Below are 13,259 nucleotides of genomic sequence, written 5' to 3' on the forward strand. Positions count from 1 at the left end.
AATTTTTAAGGTTACCAGCCGAATTTCTGTGATCTTCTGCATAGTTATTAAAAGCTTTGTTTAATCTGACAATTAAAACAAAACCCTCTTGTAGCTGATAAAGAAATTTAGAAGAGAATTTCAAACCTGGTTTCTGTTAGTAGTGTTGATGGGCAAATCCCACAGGTTCTTGGAGGATTAGCTTTGCATTAGTTATTATTCAAAAGTTCTCAACACTTTTAGGCTGCATTCATCCCCATGAACTCAGTGGAGAGTCAATGGGTATTCTCAAATTTTCCATTTCCTACTGGTCCTTTTTATTCATCAGTTAGATTTGAAGAATTAAGTCTTCAAATTAAGCCTTCAACAGATCTCTTTGTATTGCTTATAGACTTTAAGTGGAGTTAATTTCAGATTTAATTCTTTTTGGGACTTTTCTACCACTTCCTCTGGAACGCAAGAAAAGTATTCCTTGCATGGACACCATTTATAATGACAGCACTTTGTTTTACTGGTGTGACTTGCTCTGGTGCTCACAAACAAAATAAATGATACTAACAAAAACACAGTGCTGCTTTATTATTCCGTTTATGCTGTGGCTTTTACTAAAGCAGCCCTATTAGTGGTTAAGGAAACATTTCTAAATTCTGATGCAATTGAGAGTGTGTGGGACACTGCAGTACTGGACTGTTGGGCTTGTCTAGTTTTTGGCTAATGATCTACTATTTTAGGCTGTGATCAGTGAAAGTGCTAATATGTGGTAGTAGAATTCATTGTGTACTTTACAGGTTGTGTTTCTCAACCTGGATGCTTAGTTAATGGATGTGTGATCAGAATATTTATAAACATATTCTGCACTGGAAAAACAAAAGGGTGAATATTTTATTATTTTACTTTGACGTCTTAGCCTGGCAGAAGCTGGTGTGAGTTAAAAATGATTTTATTGCTCTAAAATCTAGATAAACATTGATCACACAAAATATTTTGACATGTAAGAATTTTCCAAAATTGGAAGAGCATTTCTTCCAAGAAGACAATACTAATAATATTTAATTATGTCCATTTTATGCATAGGTTTTTTTCCATCCTATGTTGTTCTTTTTAATATTATACCTACTACATGGATGCAATGTGTACAATACTAGTTTGTTCCTTATCTCAGCCACTGCCCTGTCAATAACTGCAAAAATATTAGAAAAATAGTATTAGAAATAAAATGGAAAAATTTGTATTGTGACTATTTCTAAATGGGATATAAGGAGTTCTCAATGTTTACATGAGGTATTGACATGTAAAAATATTATTGAAGTTTTTTTTTTTTTTGGATGCGATTTTGCACTATCGGGCATGTAGGGAAAAGGAACAATTATAATTGTTCTGAATACAATTTGGGTAGATAAAATATTTTAATTTTTGTTTGATTGTTTGCATGCTTGCTATGTGGAAGAACCTGGAGGTAAGTGACTTTTCATATGAAGCTTGAAGGTTAATCACCTTCTCCAATCTTTGTAGCTAATATTTTATGTATGTGTGCTTTTGAAAGGTAGAGGGGGTAAGCATTTTTTAAAGGGTTTAAATTACTCTGTGCACAGTAGCTTTATTTTGCATTATATATAATTATTACTCTATAGATTAAACAGATATAATATCAACATTAGAGACAATAGTTTATAAAAAAAGTGTCCATTTTAGACAAATGTATTAATCTGGAGAGGATTGTGACAGCAAATTTTTATATGCAGCATTTTTATTTTTATTATACACATGTTAACATGGGCAGAATATTAGGCCTTAAAGTTTTAAATAAGTCAAGAGGATATTCTGCCAGACCTTAGGTACCTGGCTGGTAGTTAATCATCAATTTCTCTTGCTTCTTATGATATTTCACTCTATCACTCTCACACCACAGCCCATTGATGGAATCTAAGCACAATGGTGTATTTGAAATTAAATTATTTTAATCCTTTGCTGATCAGACTATTCCACTTAACAACATATTGGAAGAGGCAAGTATGCAGGCACTAGAACCCAGACATCCTGTCTCTATGGGACTATCCTAGCCACCCGGGCAGAGACTCAAAACATATACAACTTCTACTGCAAAATGAAGCAGCCCAAACACATTAAATGTCTGTGTAGATTTACACCTTGAAGTTTGTGCTAGTCTCTTGGATGTCTGAACAAGCCTGGTTTTGTTGATTTCTTTTGTGATACTAAAAATTGTGAGGGGCGGGGAGGGATATTTTGTTTGGATTAAAGGGAAGGTTTCATTTATTATATAGCACTTTTTTTCCTTTCCTTAACTTTTTGTTGTTGTTGCTGTGGTGGTAAGGTTTGGTTTTAGTTTGTGTAACAAAGATAATACCCTGTTATTTTGCTGCAATCGATTGAATTTGATGGACTTTGGCAAACTAACCTATAAATTAACTGTTCATATCAGTCTGAACTCGGCTTATATTTAGAACCCTCTTTATAACAAGACCTGTTGGAGGTTAAAATAAGCTAGACAATTCTGTCAAATTGTTAAACATTGACAAATATATAGTAGCAGCCTCTACATTTTTAAAAACTTTTGAGGTGAGTTTAGCCAAAAAGTTCTTTTCCGGATAATTTGTAAAACAAGTATCTCACAATTGCTTATCTAACAATGTTAATAATGTTCCCTTTCTTCAGAAGGATATTAAGAGCTTTACCAGAGAACAGTCATTCACTTGTTTTGGTGGGGTTCTTTAAGTTGCAACGAGGAGTAAGTGTCCAATTCTTTAGTAGCATCCTTAATTTTCTTCAGTAAATGGACATAACTGAACGTCAACAATAATTTATCCATACTAAAACTTGTCAAAGTCAGAAATAATAACTAATCTCCTGTTAATGTTAATTATCCTCGTCCAGCTTTTTATGACTTGGAACAATTCTATCAGACTTGAAATATTTTCTTAGTAAACAAAAAAGTAAAAAAGGTTGAGAATTGTTTATTTTTGGTGGGTAGCTTTGCAGCATAACTGACACTGGCAAAGATACTTTACCCTTGTACGTATCACCTTCCAACAACTGGGTTTGTCAGAAAGCTGTGAGGAGGTCAAAGGCCTAGGAATTATGAATCCAGAGGTTCTAGACCACAGCTGCTTCATTCTTCCTGTGGATGATCAAGAGTTTTATCTGCTGTATAGTGGTGCACTTAAAAGATGTAAGAAGGATGTGACATGCATGTGTTCTCTGGCAAGATATAAGAAAAATATTTCTATCTGTGTCCTGTGTACAAGATTTGGCTATGACCAGCTAAAGAGACATTGACAGTTAAAGTAGCAGTGGCTACTAAGCTGATTGGAGATCTTTGCATTATGTCACTGCTGCAGAGCGTGTGTGTGTGTGTTTTGTTTGGGTTTTTTTATTATTATTTTTCTAGTTATTTCTTATTAGGCAAGGAAACAGAAACATAGGTTGTTTAAGGTGAGAGAAGACATCTGTAGAGAAGTCAGAATGGACATCATATCTTTTAATTCAAGCCCTGTACTTTAATTACAAGACTTACTCTCTGTGACAAATAAATTAAAAATAGGTCTTTGTTATTCTCTGCAGTAGCTTACCAAAAATTTGAGGATCCTGAATGTATATTGAGTTGTTACATGCTTTTGTCATTTCCAGCACAAATTCTGTTATTTCTTTTTTGCAGCAGATAATTAAAATACAGCACTGTAGAAAAAATGCAGGAATGTCACTCACTGAAATAAATATAAACACAATCAATATTTTAGTGTAATTTCTTTTCTACTTAGCTTTGATTTAAATTGAATTTTTTTATGAAAACAGAGATCTTGGAGACTAGTACTTGTAGATAGAATAACTGTAATCCAGTTTTTAAAATAAGGCAATCCATCTACAAGCTAGTCTTACATTTTGATGCCCATTTTCCAGGTAAAATGTGCAGACAAAAGTTCTTTAGATCTGTGTTACTGTCTGTCCTGTTGTAAAGATCTCAAATTTTGACAGTAGAGCAGATTAGGGCAGAGGACGTTATGAAAAAGACAACATAGCTGCCAGCAGTCATCATCCTTTTGGCCTTTTGTGAATAGACACAATTTGCAGACCTTAAGGACACGAATACTTCTTATTGAGAATTGATGGGAAGAACAAGTGTGAAAAGTTTTCCTTGACCTTCTCTGGAACGTAAATACTAGAGCCATAAGTAAATACGAAAAAATGACTCAGAACTTTTGACAATCAAAATGGACTTCTTTCAAGTTTTATATGCTATAGATTTTACTTGATAACATTTAATGTGGAGTCATAATAAATACATCTTAAATTGAGATGAGGTTGGCTTTATTTATGCATAAAACCCGTTCATTTAATTTTTGATGGATAATTTGCAAAGTGGAACAGCTAATGCTGCTTGGTTTTGTTGTTTTGTTTTTACCTCAATCCTCTTTTCATGAAATTCTTAATGTGTATTTTGAGCTATAAACAATTGTTTCTCATATGTAACTTAAAATCTGTATCTTCTTTCCAAATTCAGTGTTGAAACCTACAGTCCTAGAAAAAGAGAAACAATGCATAGATGTTCAGCAGGTACAGGTAAGATTATGACAGAAAAGTTTTATGTATAATTTTATAAAAAGACTGGAAAAGCAGGACTTCATTTCTGCAGTACTTTTGTGTACTGAATGTTCCTAAGGCAAACATTTTGAAATGTGGTTTTGATTCTAAATTTTTATTTCTAAATACTTCCTTGCTCCAGAGTGTATCTAGTTACAGTCATTCAAGGTTTCTTCTTGTCTAAGGTGATTTCTGTGACATGTTATTGTTTACTACACTCTAAGTTAACGCTTGGTTCTGGAGGTCTGATCATCTTACTAAGGGATAGGAATAAAAGATCTGATTATATTATCTAATCAACAACAGTTGATGTGAATAACAGTGGCAGAGGGTTTTTTCTATTTCTGCACTAAAGCTTATAGGTAAATCAACAGATTTAGGTAACACAATGAACTTCAAAGGGAGGTAAAATAACACTGCTAGAGTGGAGACTTTAGTCTGGGTTGGACTTTTTCAGCAGAAACACAGCCTACGTTTTTTTTTAACATGTTATATTCTTCTTTAAATTTGGTTCAGTTTGATGGAATTAAGGAACTTAAAATTTCTTTTCCTCAAAAGACTTACTTATTTTTTGTGATCACAGGTACCAGACTTTTCTTACAAGTGAATAACATTATTTAATAGTTCTGAAAGCCGTGAAGAGGCTTGGTTTGGAAAAATGAGTGGCCAAAACCCCTTGATATCTCTTATCTTTTTTTTTTTCTTCTTGATTGGGTTTGCTTTTTGTGGTTTTTGATCTGGTTTTTTTGTGCGTGTGTGTGATTTTTATTTGCATGTGTTTTAAGGTTTTTTTTGTAATGACTGAGTGGTTCAAGCATCACTGCATTGAGCAGCATTTGTGAAAATAATCAATTACTTGCTTTTGAGAGAGAAAATAAGGTATGCCTAGCAAAAAGTGTGCAACTTGTCATTAGACCTGTAAATTTAATCCAGATTCAATCAAGTATTTTATGGGCATGAGTCAGGAGGGGTAGATATGTTACCTTTATGGCTTTTGTCTTGCCAAACAACGTTAAAAGAGGAGTTCTAGTAGGTTACCTAAATTCTTCTACCTCCATAATTAAGAACATTTAAAAACTAGAAACTATTAATTAAAATAATATCATAAAATGATTCTACATTGCAGTATTTTACGTTTAAACTAAAATATGTTATTCCACGCTGTTTTTATATTTCAGTCACTCAGGTTTCAGTAGCAATGCTTTTTAGTATTTCTTTTGAAAAAGAATTTTTTTCCTTTGCTTCTAGAAAGGTATTACATGTAAGAAACTTACTTAATCTGTCTCTAGGATTTTAATTCTTTACAAGAAGCAACCTATACAAAAGACTTCTTTAATGGAAATATAATAAAGGGAAATAGGTTTATGAATGCTTAGGTATTTTTGCCTAAAAAAACCTGATGCTTTTGCTATGAGAATGAAGTTTAAACACTAGTGCTAGACACTCTTGTTACTTGAACAAGTAATGTTTACTTCAGGTTGGTTTTTTTTGGTATTTTTAAAGCTAACGTATTATGTCATCCAGTTACTGAATTGCATTTACTTGCATTGTTAGAGATCCCTGTTCATTCTGGCTAAGTGTTGATCTCTGCGACAGTGACATGAACTTATTCCATTCTGCACTATTATTCATCAATGAAGAGCAGAAATAACTCTTACGAATGTATGATCACCTCATTTGCAGAAAGTCATGTCAAGTTTTTGCTATATTATGTCATCATCTTTCTGGTTCATTTTGAAAATCAGAGAGGAAGTTATTTAATTTGAGGAACTGTGTGTGGATAAAATATTTTCATGTGTTCAAACTGTTCCTGTACAGTCTCAAACAGCTGAGTGTATTTTACCTATCTATCAACATCTATATCAATCTATATATCTATATTACATAGAAAGTAGAATGCTCGTCAATTTTGTAGATAAATCCTTTACTGCAATCAGATCTTTCTTGGTGTTACTAGTATTGTTTTAAATTAATAAAATACTGTGAAGTGTTTCTATGGGAGATCTAGTGTCTCATATTCTTTGTCTAGATAGTCCATAGCTTTTCTTTCTGAAGAAAGCAAGCACTGGATGATGTTAGCCAAGTACAATATTTTTCTCTTTTCTTTAATACAGAACAAAGGAAGAAAGCCCTTGTGTAAAATTTGAAAGCAGTCAACTAAGTCAATTTATAGGCTTCCTTCCTCCCCCTTTTCTGGAAAAAGACATTTTCCACATGCTATTTAAATAATTGGAGATGTTGATATTGACATAGAAACAAATGCAAAAAGATAATTTTTCTTGCTTGTGATAAGGATTTAACTAAAAGGTTCAGAATGATTCTAGAGAAAAAATACAAGTATTACACACACAGAGCCTGATCTCTTCACTTTTTCCACTGAAAGGGTTTTATTTAAAGTATCCTTTCCATTTTCTTACCTTTGCAATATTGGACACAACTTTCATAATTTGCCACATAATTTCCTTATGTTTTTAGGACTGCTTTTTTTTTTTTTTTTTGAGTCCAAAATAGCTAATTTCTAAAAATTGCAATTCAAAAAATGAGAGCCTGGAGATGTGCTTGCTTTTACTTCAGGAATTGGTAAACAGAGGGAAAATAAGAAAAATTGTCAGCCATTTCAATTCCTGGGTTTGAAGCCCAAAGAGTGATCTGGATGAGGAGGTTGAATGTATCCTTAATAAGTTCACAGATGATACTAAGCTTGGAGCACATGTTGATCTGCTTGAGAGTATGGAGGCTCTGCAAAGGGATCTGAGCAGGCTGGCTCAATGGTCTGAGACCAATGGCATGAGGTTTAACAAGGCCAAGCGCAGAGTCCCACACTTGGGACACAACAAACCTGTGCAGCGCTACAAGCTTGGGGAAGAGTGACTGGAAAGATGCCTGGCAGAGAAAGACCTGGGGGTTTTGGTTGACAGCCTGCTGTATGGGAGTCCAGGTGGCCAAGAAGGCCAACAGCATCTTGGCCTGTGTCAGAAACATTGTGGCCAGCAGGACTAGGGAAGTGACTCTGCCCCTGTACTCAGCACTGGTGAGGCTGCGCTTCAAATACTATGTTCAGTTTTGGGCCCATCATTACAAGACAGACATTGAGGTCCTGGAGCGTGTCGAGAGAAGCACAACAAAACTGGTGAGGTGGCTGGAGAACAAGTCTTATGAGGAGCAGCTGAGAGAGCTGGAGTTGTTTAGCCTGGAGAAGAGGAGGCTGAGAGTAGGCTTTATCACTATCTACAACTACTTGAAAGGAGGTTGTAGAGTGGTGGGTGTTGGTCTCTTCTCCCAAGTGACATGTGATAGGATGAGAGGGAATGGCCTCAAGCTGCACCAGGAGAGGTTCAGGTCAGTCATTAGGAAAAATTTCTTCGCTGAAAGGGTTACCAAGTACTGGAACAGGCTGCACAGGTGGGTGGTTGAGTTACCATGCCTAGAGGTATTTAAAATACAGGTAGAGGAAGTGCTTAGGGATATGATTTAGTACTGGACACTTATGGTTGGGCTTGATGATCTCAAAAGTCTTTTCTAACCAAGCAATTCTATGATTTTTGTGCCAAAAGGGAGTAACAATGTCCGTTTAGTTTTCCTAGGACAAACAGAGAGAGCCATGTTAGGCCCAACTCCTTTAGTGAAGGAAGAGAAAAATTGAATATTCTAATTCAGAAACTCTTGTATCAATCCTGGTGTTTAGATTTGACAGCTATACTTTTATGCAAGAGCCAATTTCCGTTGTGTTTTCCACCCCTGATGTTTTGTGGTGCTTTTGTGATTTTTCCCTGAATTTTTACTCAGTTTTTGGGATTGCTTGATTTTGTTTACATGTTAGGTAAAACCAAAGTTTTAGTAGAAAGAAAATAAAAAAAGAACCAAAACAAACAAACAATGTATATTATAATTGTAGAACAAGTACATGAAAATTAGATTTTGGTTAGTAGCAGGGCATCAGAGAAACAAAAATTTAAAGTGGTTTGGAAGTCACTTAGATTACTTCTTCTTTTACATGCCTTATTATTAAAATATTTTAAATTTCTTCCTTTTTTTAAATGTTTGTGATGAGTTTCTATTTTGAGTACCACAGAAATTTAAAAAGAAAGCCTTCATTACATTTATTTTAAGGTCAGCATCCAGATGTAATGAATTCTTCGTGCCAGTGACAATGACTCCGTAATCCTCTCTCAGGAGTTGAGGTTTTGCCATACTCTTCCAATTTCTAGCAGTTTGGTTATGAAATAGTTTACACTGAGTATATTTACAGCAGAGCACCTTGCCATCAAAAATTCTTATGCCTGTAACATTTCCGGCTCAGTAGTTCACTTTGGTTTGGTTCACCTCATTTAAAACAACAAATAATCCCTCGACCAAAATTGCATGCCGTCTTGGAATGCCATGTACTTCAACTGGTAGCAACAACCAGACAAAATTTTGGCAGTTCTTAGGCATTGAAGACAGATTTATGCTACGTGATCTATTGGTGCGTTTTTCAATAGTATCATAGGGAAACAATGCTAGCCTTAAAACCCTTAAATTACAGGGCACATTTTGCCATGCTGAAATACTATCCACTTTGAAAACATTGTAAGTCTTGAAGCGTCTCTTTAGAGTATTCCTAACTACCACAGTGTGCTGGTAACCCTTTTCTCAGTCTTTCAGCAGGAAACTTTTTTCTTACTCTAGTCTTTAACTTCATATTATTATAATTCCTTAGGGTAGTAACTTACTGGTATTTGAAATGTTCCAATTTTGACACTTAGTAATACAAGAAAAAGGTGGTAAAAACCTCTAAGATAAATACATAATCAGTCTATTTATAAGATATAAAACAGGTGGGATTGGAATTTATTTTTCATTATTATAAAACATCACATCTAGGCTTGGTCTTGGAAATATGCATGCTGCTCAGAACTCTTAAATAAAATTACAGAAAGATGATTCTTTACAGGTGTGGTAAGAAGGTAAATGCAAGATTTTTCTGATATGGTGAAATAGTCTACTACACAAACAAGAAGATAAAAAAGGAGATTTTTTTTTTTAAATCTGTTTTCTTTTGGTATTGCATGGCTTTTATCAGGGTAGAGGCAAACTGTATATGAAACTGGTCAACAACTGTGTTCAACAAAAGTTGGAGGAAAATTGGTAACTCTTCCTTTATGAGCTCCCAAACCATTCTGTAGCTGTGGCTCTTTTTACACTGCTTTACTTTGCATGTTCTTTCTTGAGATATTCATTCAGAATGACACAGTGATCCTGGGAATATGTGACACTCCTCTTCCGTCCTTCACTACTTGCCAAGTTACTTTTTTAAGGAGGAAGGGAAGGCTTGGGGAGGCAATGAACAGTTCTTCTTACACAATTCTTTCCTACGAAAGTTCTTCTATTGCAAAAATAAAGCCAGGCTTGCAATATGTGGTGTGCATGAACTTGTGTTCTAACCATAGGTCCAATGTGTAATGTTAGAACTGGGGTATCTTAGCTTAAAGCAGGCAGATATTTGGAAGCATATGGGGGCAGATAATGTGTTCTTGTTGGCCTTGAGAATAAACTATGCATTATCAAAAATACCTAGAAAGGAAACAAAATCTGTGTGAAGTGCAATGATAGAAACCTTGCAGAAGACGTCACTGCTGCAGTCATAGGAACTGTTGAAGTGCAGAGCATTTTGCTCAGGCAGCAAAGGGAAGTTTAACCTCTGTGGAACTTCACTCCCAGACATAAGTAAACATAAAGTGTCCTCTCTACTTTATGTTCATATTCATGAAACACAGTTATTATGCAGATGTTCCCAATTTTATTGATGGAAATGTCTTGCATTCCTAATATTAGAATATACTCTTCAGTTTAAATGTACTGCAATTTTCAGGTTTATATTTGGTTTGGGTTTTTTTTAGGAATTCTAACAAGCACTAAGGTATTTTTTGTATTCTACAACTCTAGCGGATCAATTAATTAAGCCTCTTAAAATATGAAGTGAGGTCCTGAGTTGAAACCTCAATGTAATTTAAACAGAGATTCTGTTCCAGTCTGTTCTTCCTCCTACGTGACTAGTAGCTGAACTTTGTGATTAAAACATTGTCTTGTGATAACGTTGGAGTTTCTTAGACCCTGAGGGTAGGATGAGACCACAAACAGAAAGACTGGAAATGAGAGAAGTAGTATTTAATTCGAGAGCCTGAGACATCATGAAGAAGTGGACCTACTCAGCCACTAGATGGCAGTTAAGTATTTTTGAATGACCTGTGTGAGATACTTCTAAATCGTTCCCGGTGTGGGTCTTGCAAGCTACTCAGAAAGTAGTGGTTTTCTGGTGGTTAATAAGTTAGTCTGTAAAAGTATGCACATTTGCTTTGTTTAAATTTGACCAAGGTTTAGTAATCTCTGAAAGATAATAGAAGTGTGTGCTAAAAATAATTACAAAAATTCTGAAATGTTAAATGGTTAAAAAGTTACATTCTATCACTGGTAATTTTAAACCAGTGAAGGGAATGCATTTAATTTGGTCTACAACACTTCTGGATGGCTGTATTTGTAGTGATAGTTTAAAAGTTTTGCTACTGAAGTTACCATCATTTAAATAGAGGTCAGTTTTCTGTTGGAGATGAAATTAATTTCTTCAGCCATAATCGTGAATCTTTTCCATTTAGTTCTGATGAGGAAAAGATTTTTTTTTTCTTAAAAAAGGGTAATGTACACCTGACAGTTTCTATCAATTAATTGACATACATTGAATTTAGAGCATATACTACGTATTTAAATAAAAATAAATAAAGCAGTATAATATCTCGAGTCTGTGTGGTGAGAAATAAAAGCAGTTCATTCTCAGAACAAACGTTAGTATTTTGTATTATATCCAGACTCCACAATACTTGGGCTGACTCCCATTGTTTTGCATGAAGGCAGTATTTGCCCCTTAAAAGGAACAATACACTGGTATAATTTTCAGTGGAGCGACAATAGTACATTTTTGTGCACTTCCTCCTGGCCATGATGAGAGCAAAGTTTGTTTAGTTCTAATCTGTGGTCTTGATGTTAATGTCAAGATGAAGTTTCACTTATGTACTCATTTAAATTTGAAAAGCTTTTTATTCTGTTGTTCCTCTTTTGATACGTGACATGCTACCTCAATTATAGCTCTGAAATAACGTGAAAATCATAGGGCTGAATAGACATTAGGAGGTCATGCAGTCCAATCCCTTTCCCTCCAGCACCCCTAAGCAAGGTTATCTTAGATATTTAGTCATTTTTCTCAGGATTTTGCTCATCTCTGAGGATGACTGTGTGGTAGAGCTAATATGATGTATTTCCTGCTTTGCCTAGTCATTGGTAAAAATGTAAGTCTTGCTATGTTTCTGATGTGTTGTTTTGATAACAGCTTAAGGAGATCAAAATGTGTTCTAAAAGCATGTACCTTTCCTGTTAGTTATTCCTGGTTCAAATACTGCATACCTACCGGCATTGATTAAAATTCTCGAGAAACTGCTGGTTGAGTTCCAGTGATTCATCTGATTTCACAACTTTTGCTTTAGACTTTTATGAGAATATGGCACAGCATAATATAAACTTTGCATCTTGTAATAATAATCATTCTACATTTTCCGTTTTATATTTAGACACAACCAGACAGACTTAATCGCACTTAAAATGACAAAGTCTTTGAAAAATTGCCCAAACCTTAAGGTTGGTGCTATAGCAATGACTGAACAGTGTGCTTGCAAATTCTATCCAATGGAAGTTGAATTTGGATTTACAAATTTCCCTTTCTTCTGTCACTGATGGAAAAACAAAGAGAAATGAGAATAAAACTGAGAAACTTATTTATTTTAAACTGAATTACTTGCTGGTACTTAAAATCCTCGGCTATAATGTGAAAGACTTCCTTCATTTGCAAGAGAGGAATTATTGTATGGGATAGGGCTTGGATAGAAGAATTACTTCTTTTCTACCTGTGTGTGATTCTGAGCACTGGTATGGAGCCCTGTTACTTCTCTGAGGGAGCAGTGAATAGAAATGCATAGTAGACACACATTTTTGGGTTATATTTTCTTAAATTCTCTAAAACTAAAATCCTATTTCAATGAAAATCTATAAACTTCTAAAATTTAGTTTAAATTGGAAGTTTTATTATTTCTATATGAAATTCCTCTTGCCTTTTGGATAGAAATGGAAACAGTTTTGTATATTCAATGGTACTATACTGTATTTGGATAGCATAGAATAATTCAGGTACTATAGTATTTACCTACCTTCTGAATTATTTTTTTAAAAGGAACTCAATAGAAATTGAATTAAGAAAACAGTTGAAGAAATCATATTAAATATAAGAGCAGTATGAAAAAGCATGTCTATATGTTTGTATGTATGTGTGTATATGCATACACAGACAGATGCACTTTCCATAAAATGTGTCTCCCAAGACTCACTGAAAAAAATTTTCTATTCTGACATTCCTAGCAGGACAGGCTGATCTCATTTGTCAAGTTGGCTTAACCTATTTGAGAGACCTCATCCAGTCAAAAGTGAGTCATGTTCTAAAGCTTGAATTCTTCTTTTATTTCTCTCAGCATAAAGGATTAGATACTACTTAACAGCGGTGCAGATCCTGAGAATTTCCACATGACCACATGTGTGAAAGAGAGATAATAAATTCTTAGTGAGAATGAATATTTTTTTAACTTGGAATTATCTAGTGTTATTAA

General features: G+C 34.5%; 1 protein-coding gene across 1 annotated transcript in view; it reads left to right on the top strand.

Annotated features, from left to right (window-relative positions):
* FMN2 (formin 2) overlaps window positions 1–13,259 on the top strand; it is a 157,656-nt gene that overhangs the window by 31,965 nt on the left and 112,432 nt on the right. The window contains exon 4 of the mRNA XM_069850877.1: window positions 939–970. Within this exon, the coding sequence (XP_069706978.1) occupies window positions 939–970 (32 nt within the window). The remainder of the gene's footprint in view (window positions 1–938; window positions 971–13,259) is intronic.

The sequence above is a fragment of the Phaenicophaeus curvirostris genome, chromosome 2 (assembly GCF_032191515.1).
Source record: "Phaenicophaeus curvirostris isolate KB17595 chromosome 2, BPBGC_Pcur_1.0, whole genome shotgun sequence".
NCBI lineage: Eukaryota > Metazoa > Chordata > Aves > Cuculiformes > Cuculidae > Phaenicophaeus > Phaenicophaeus curvirostris.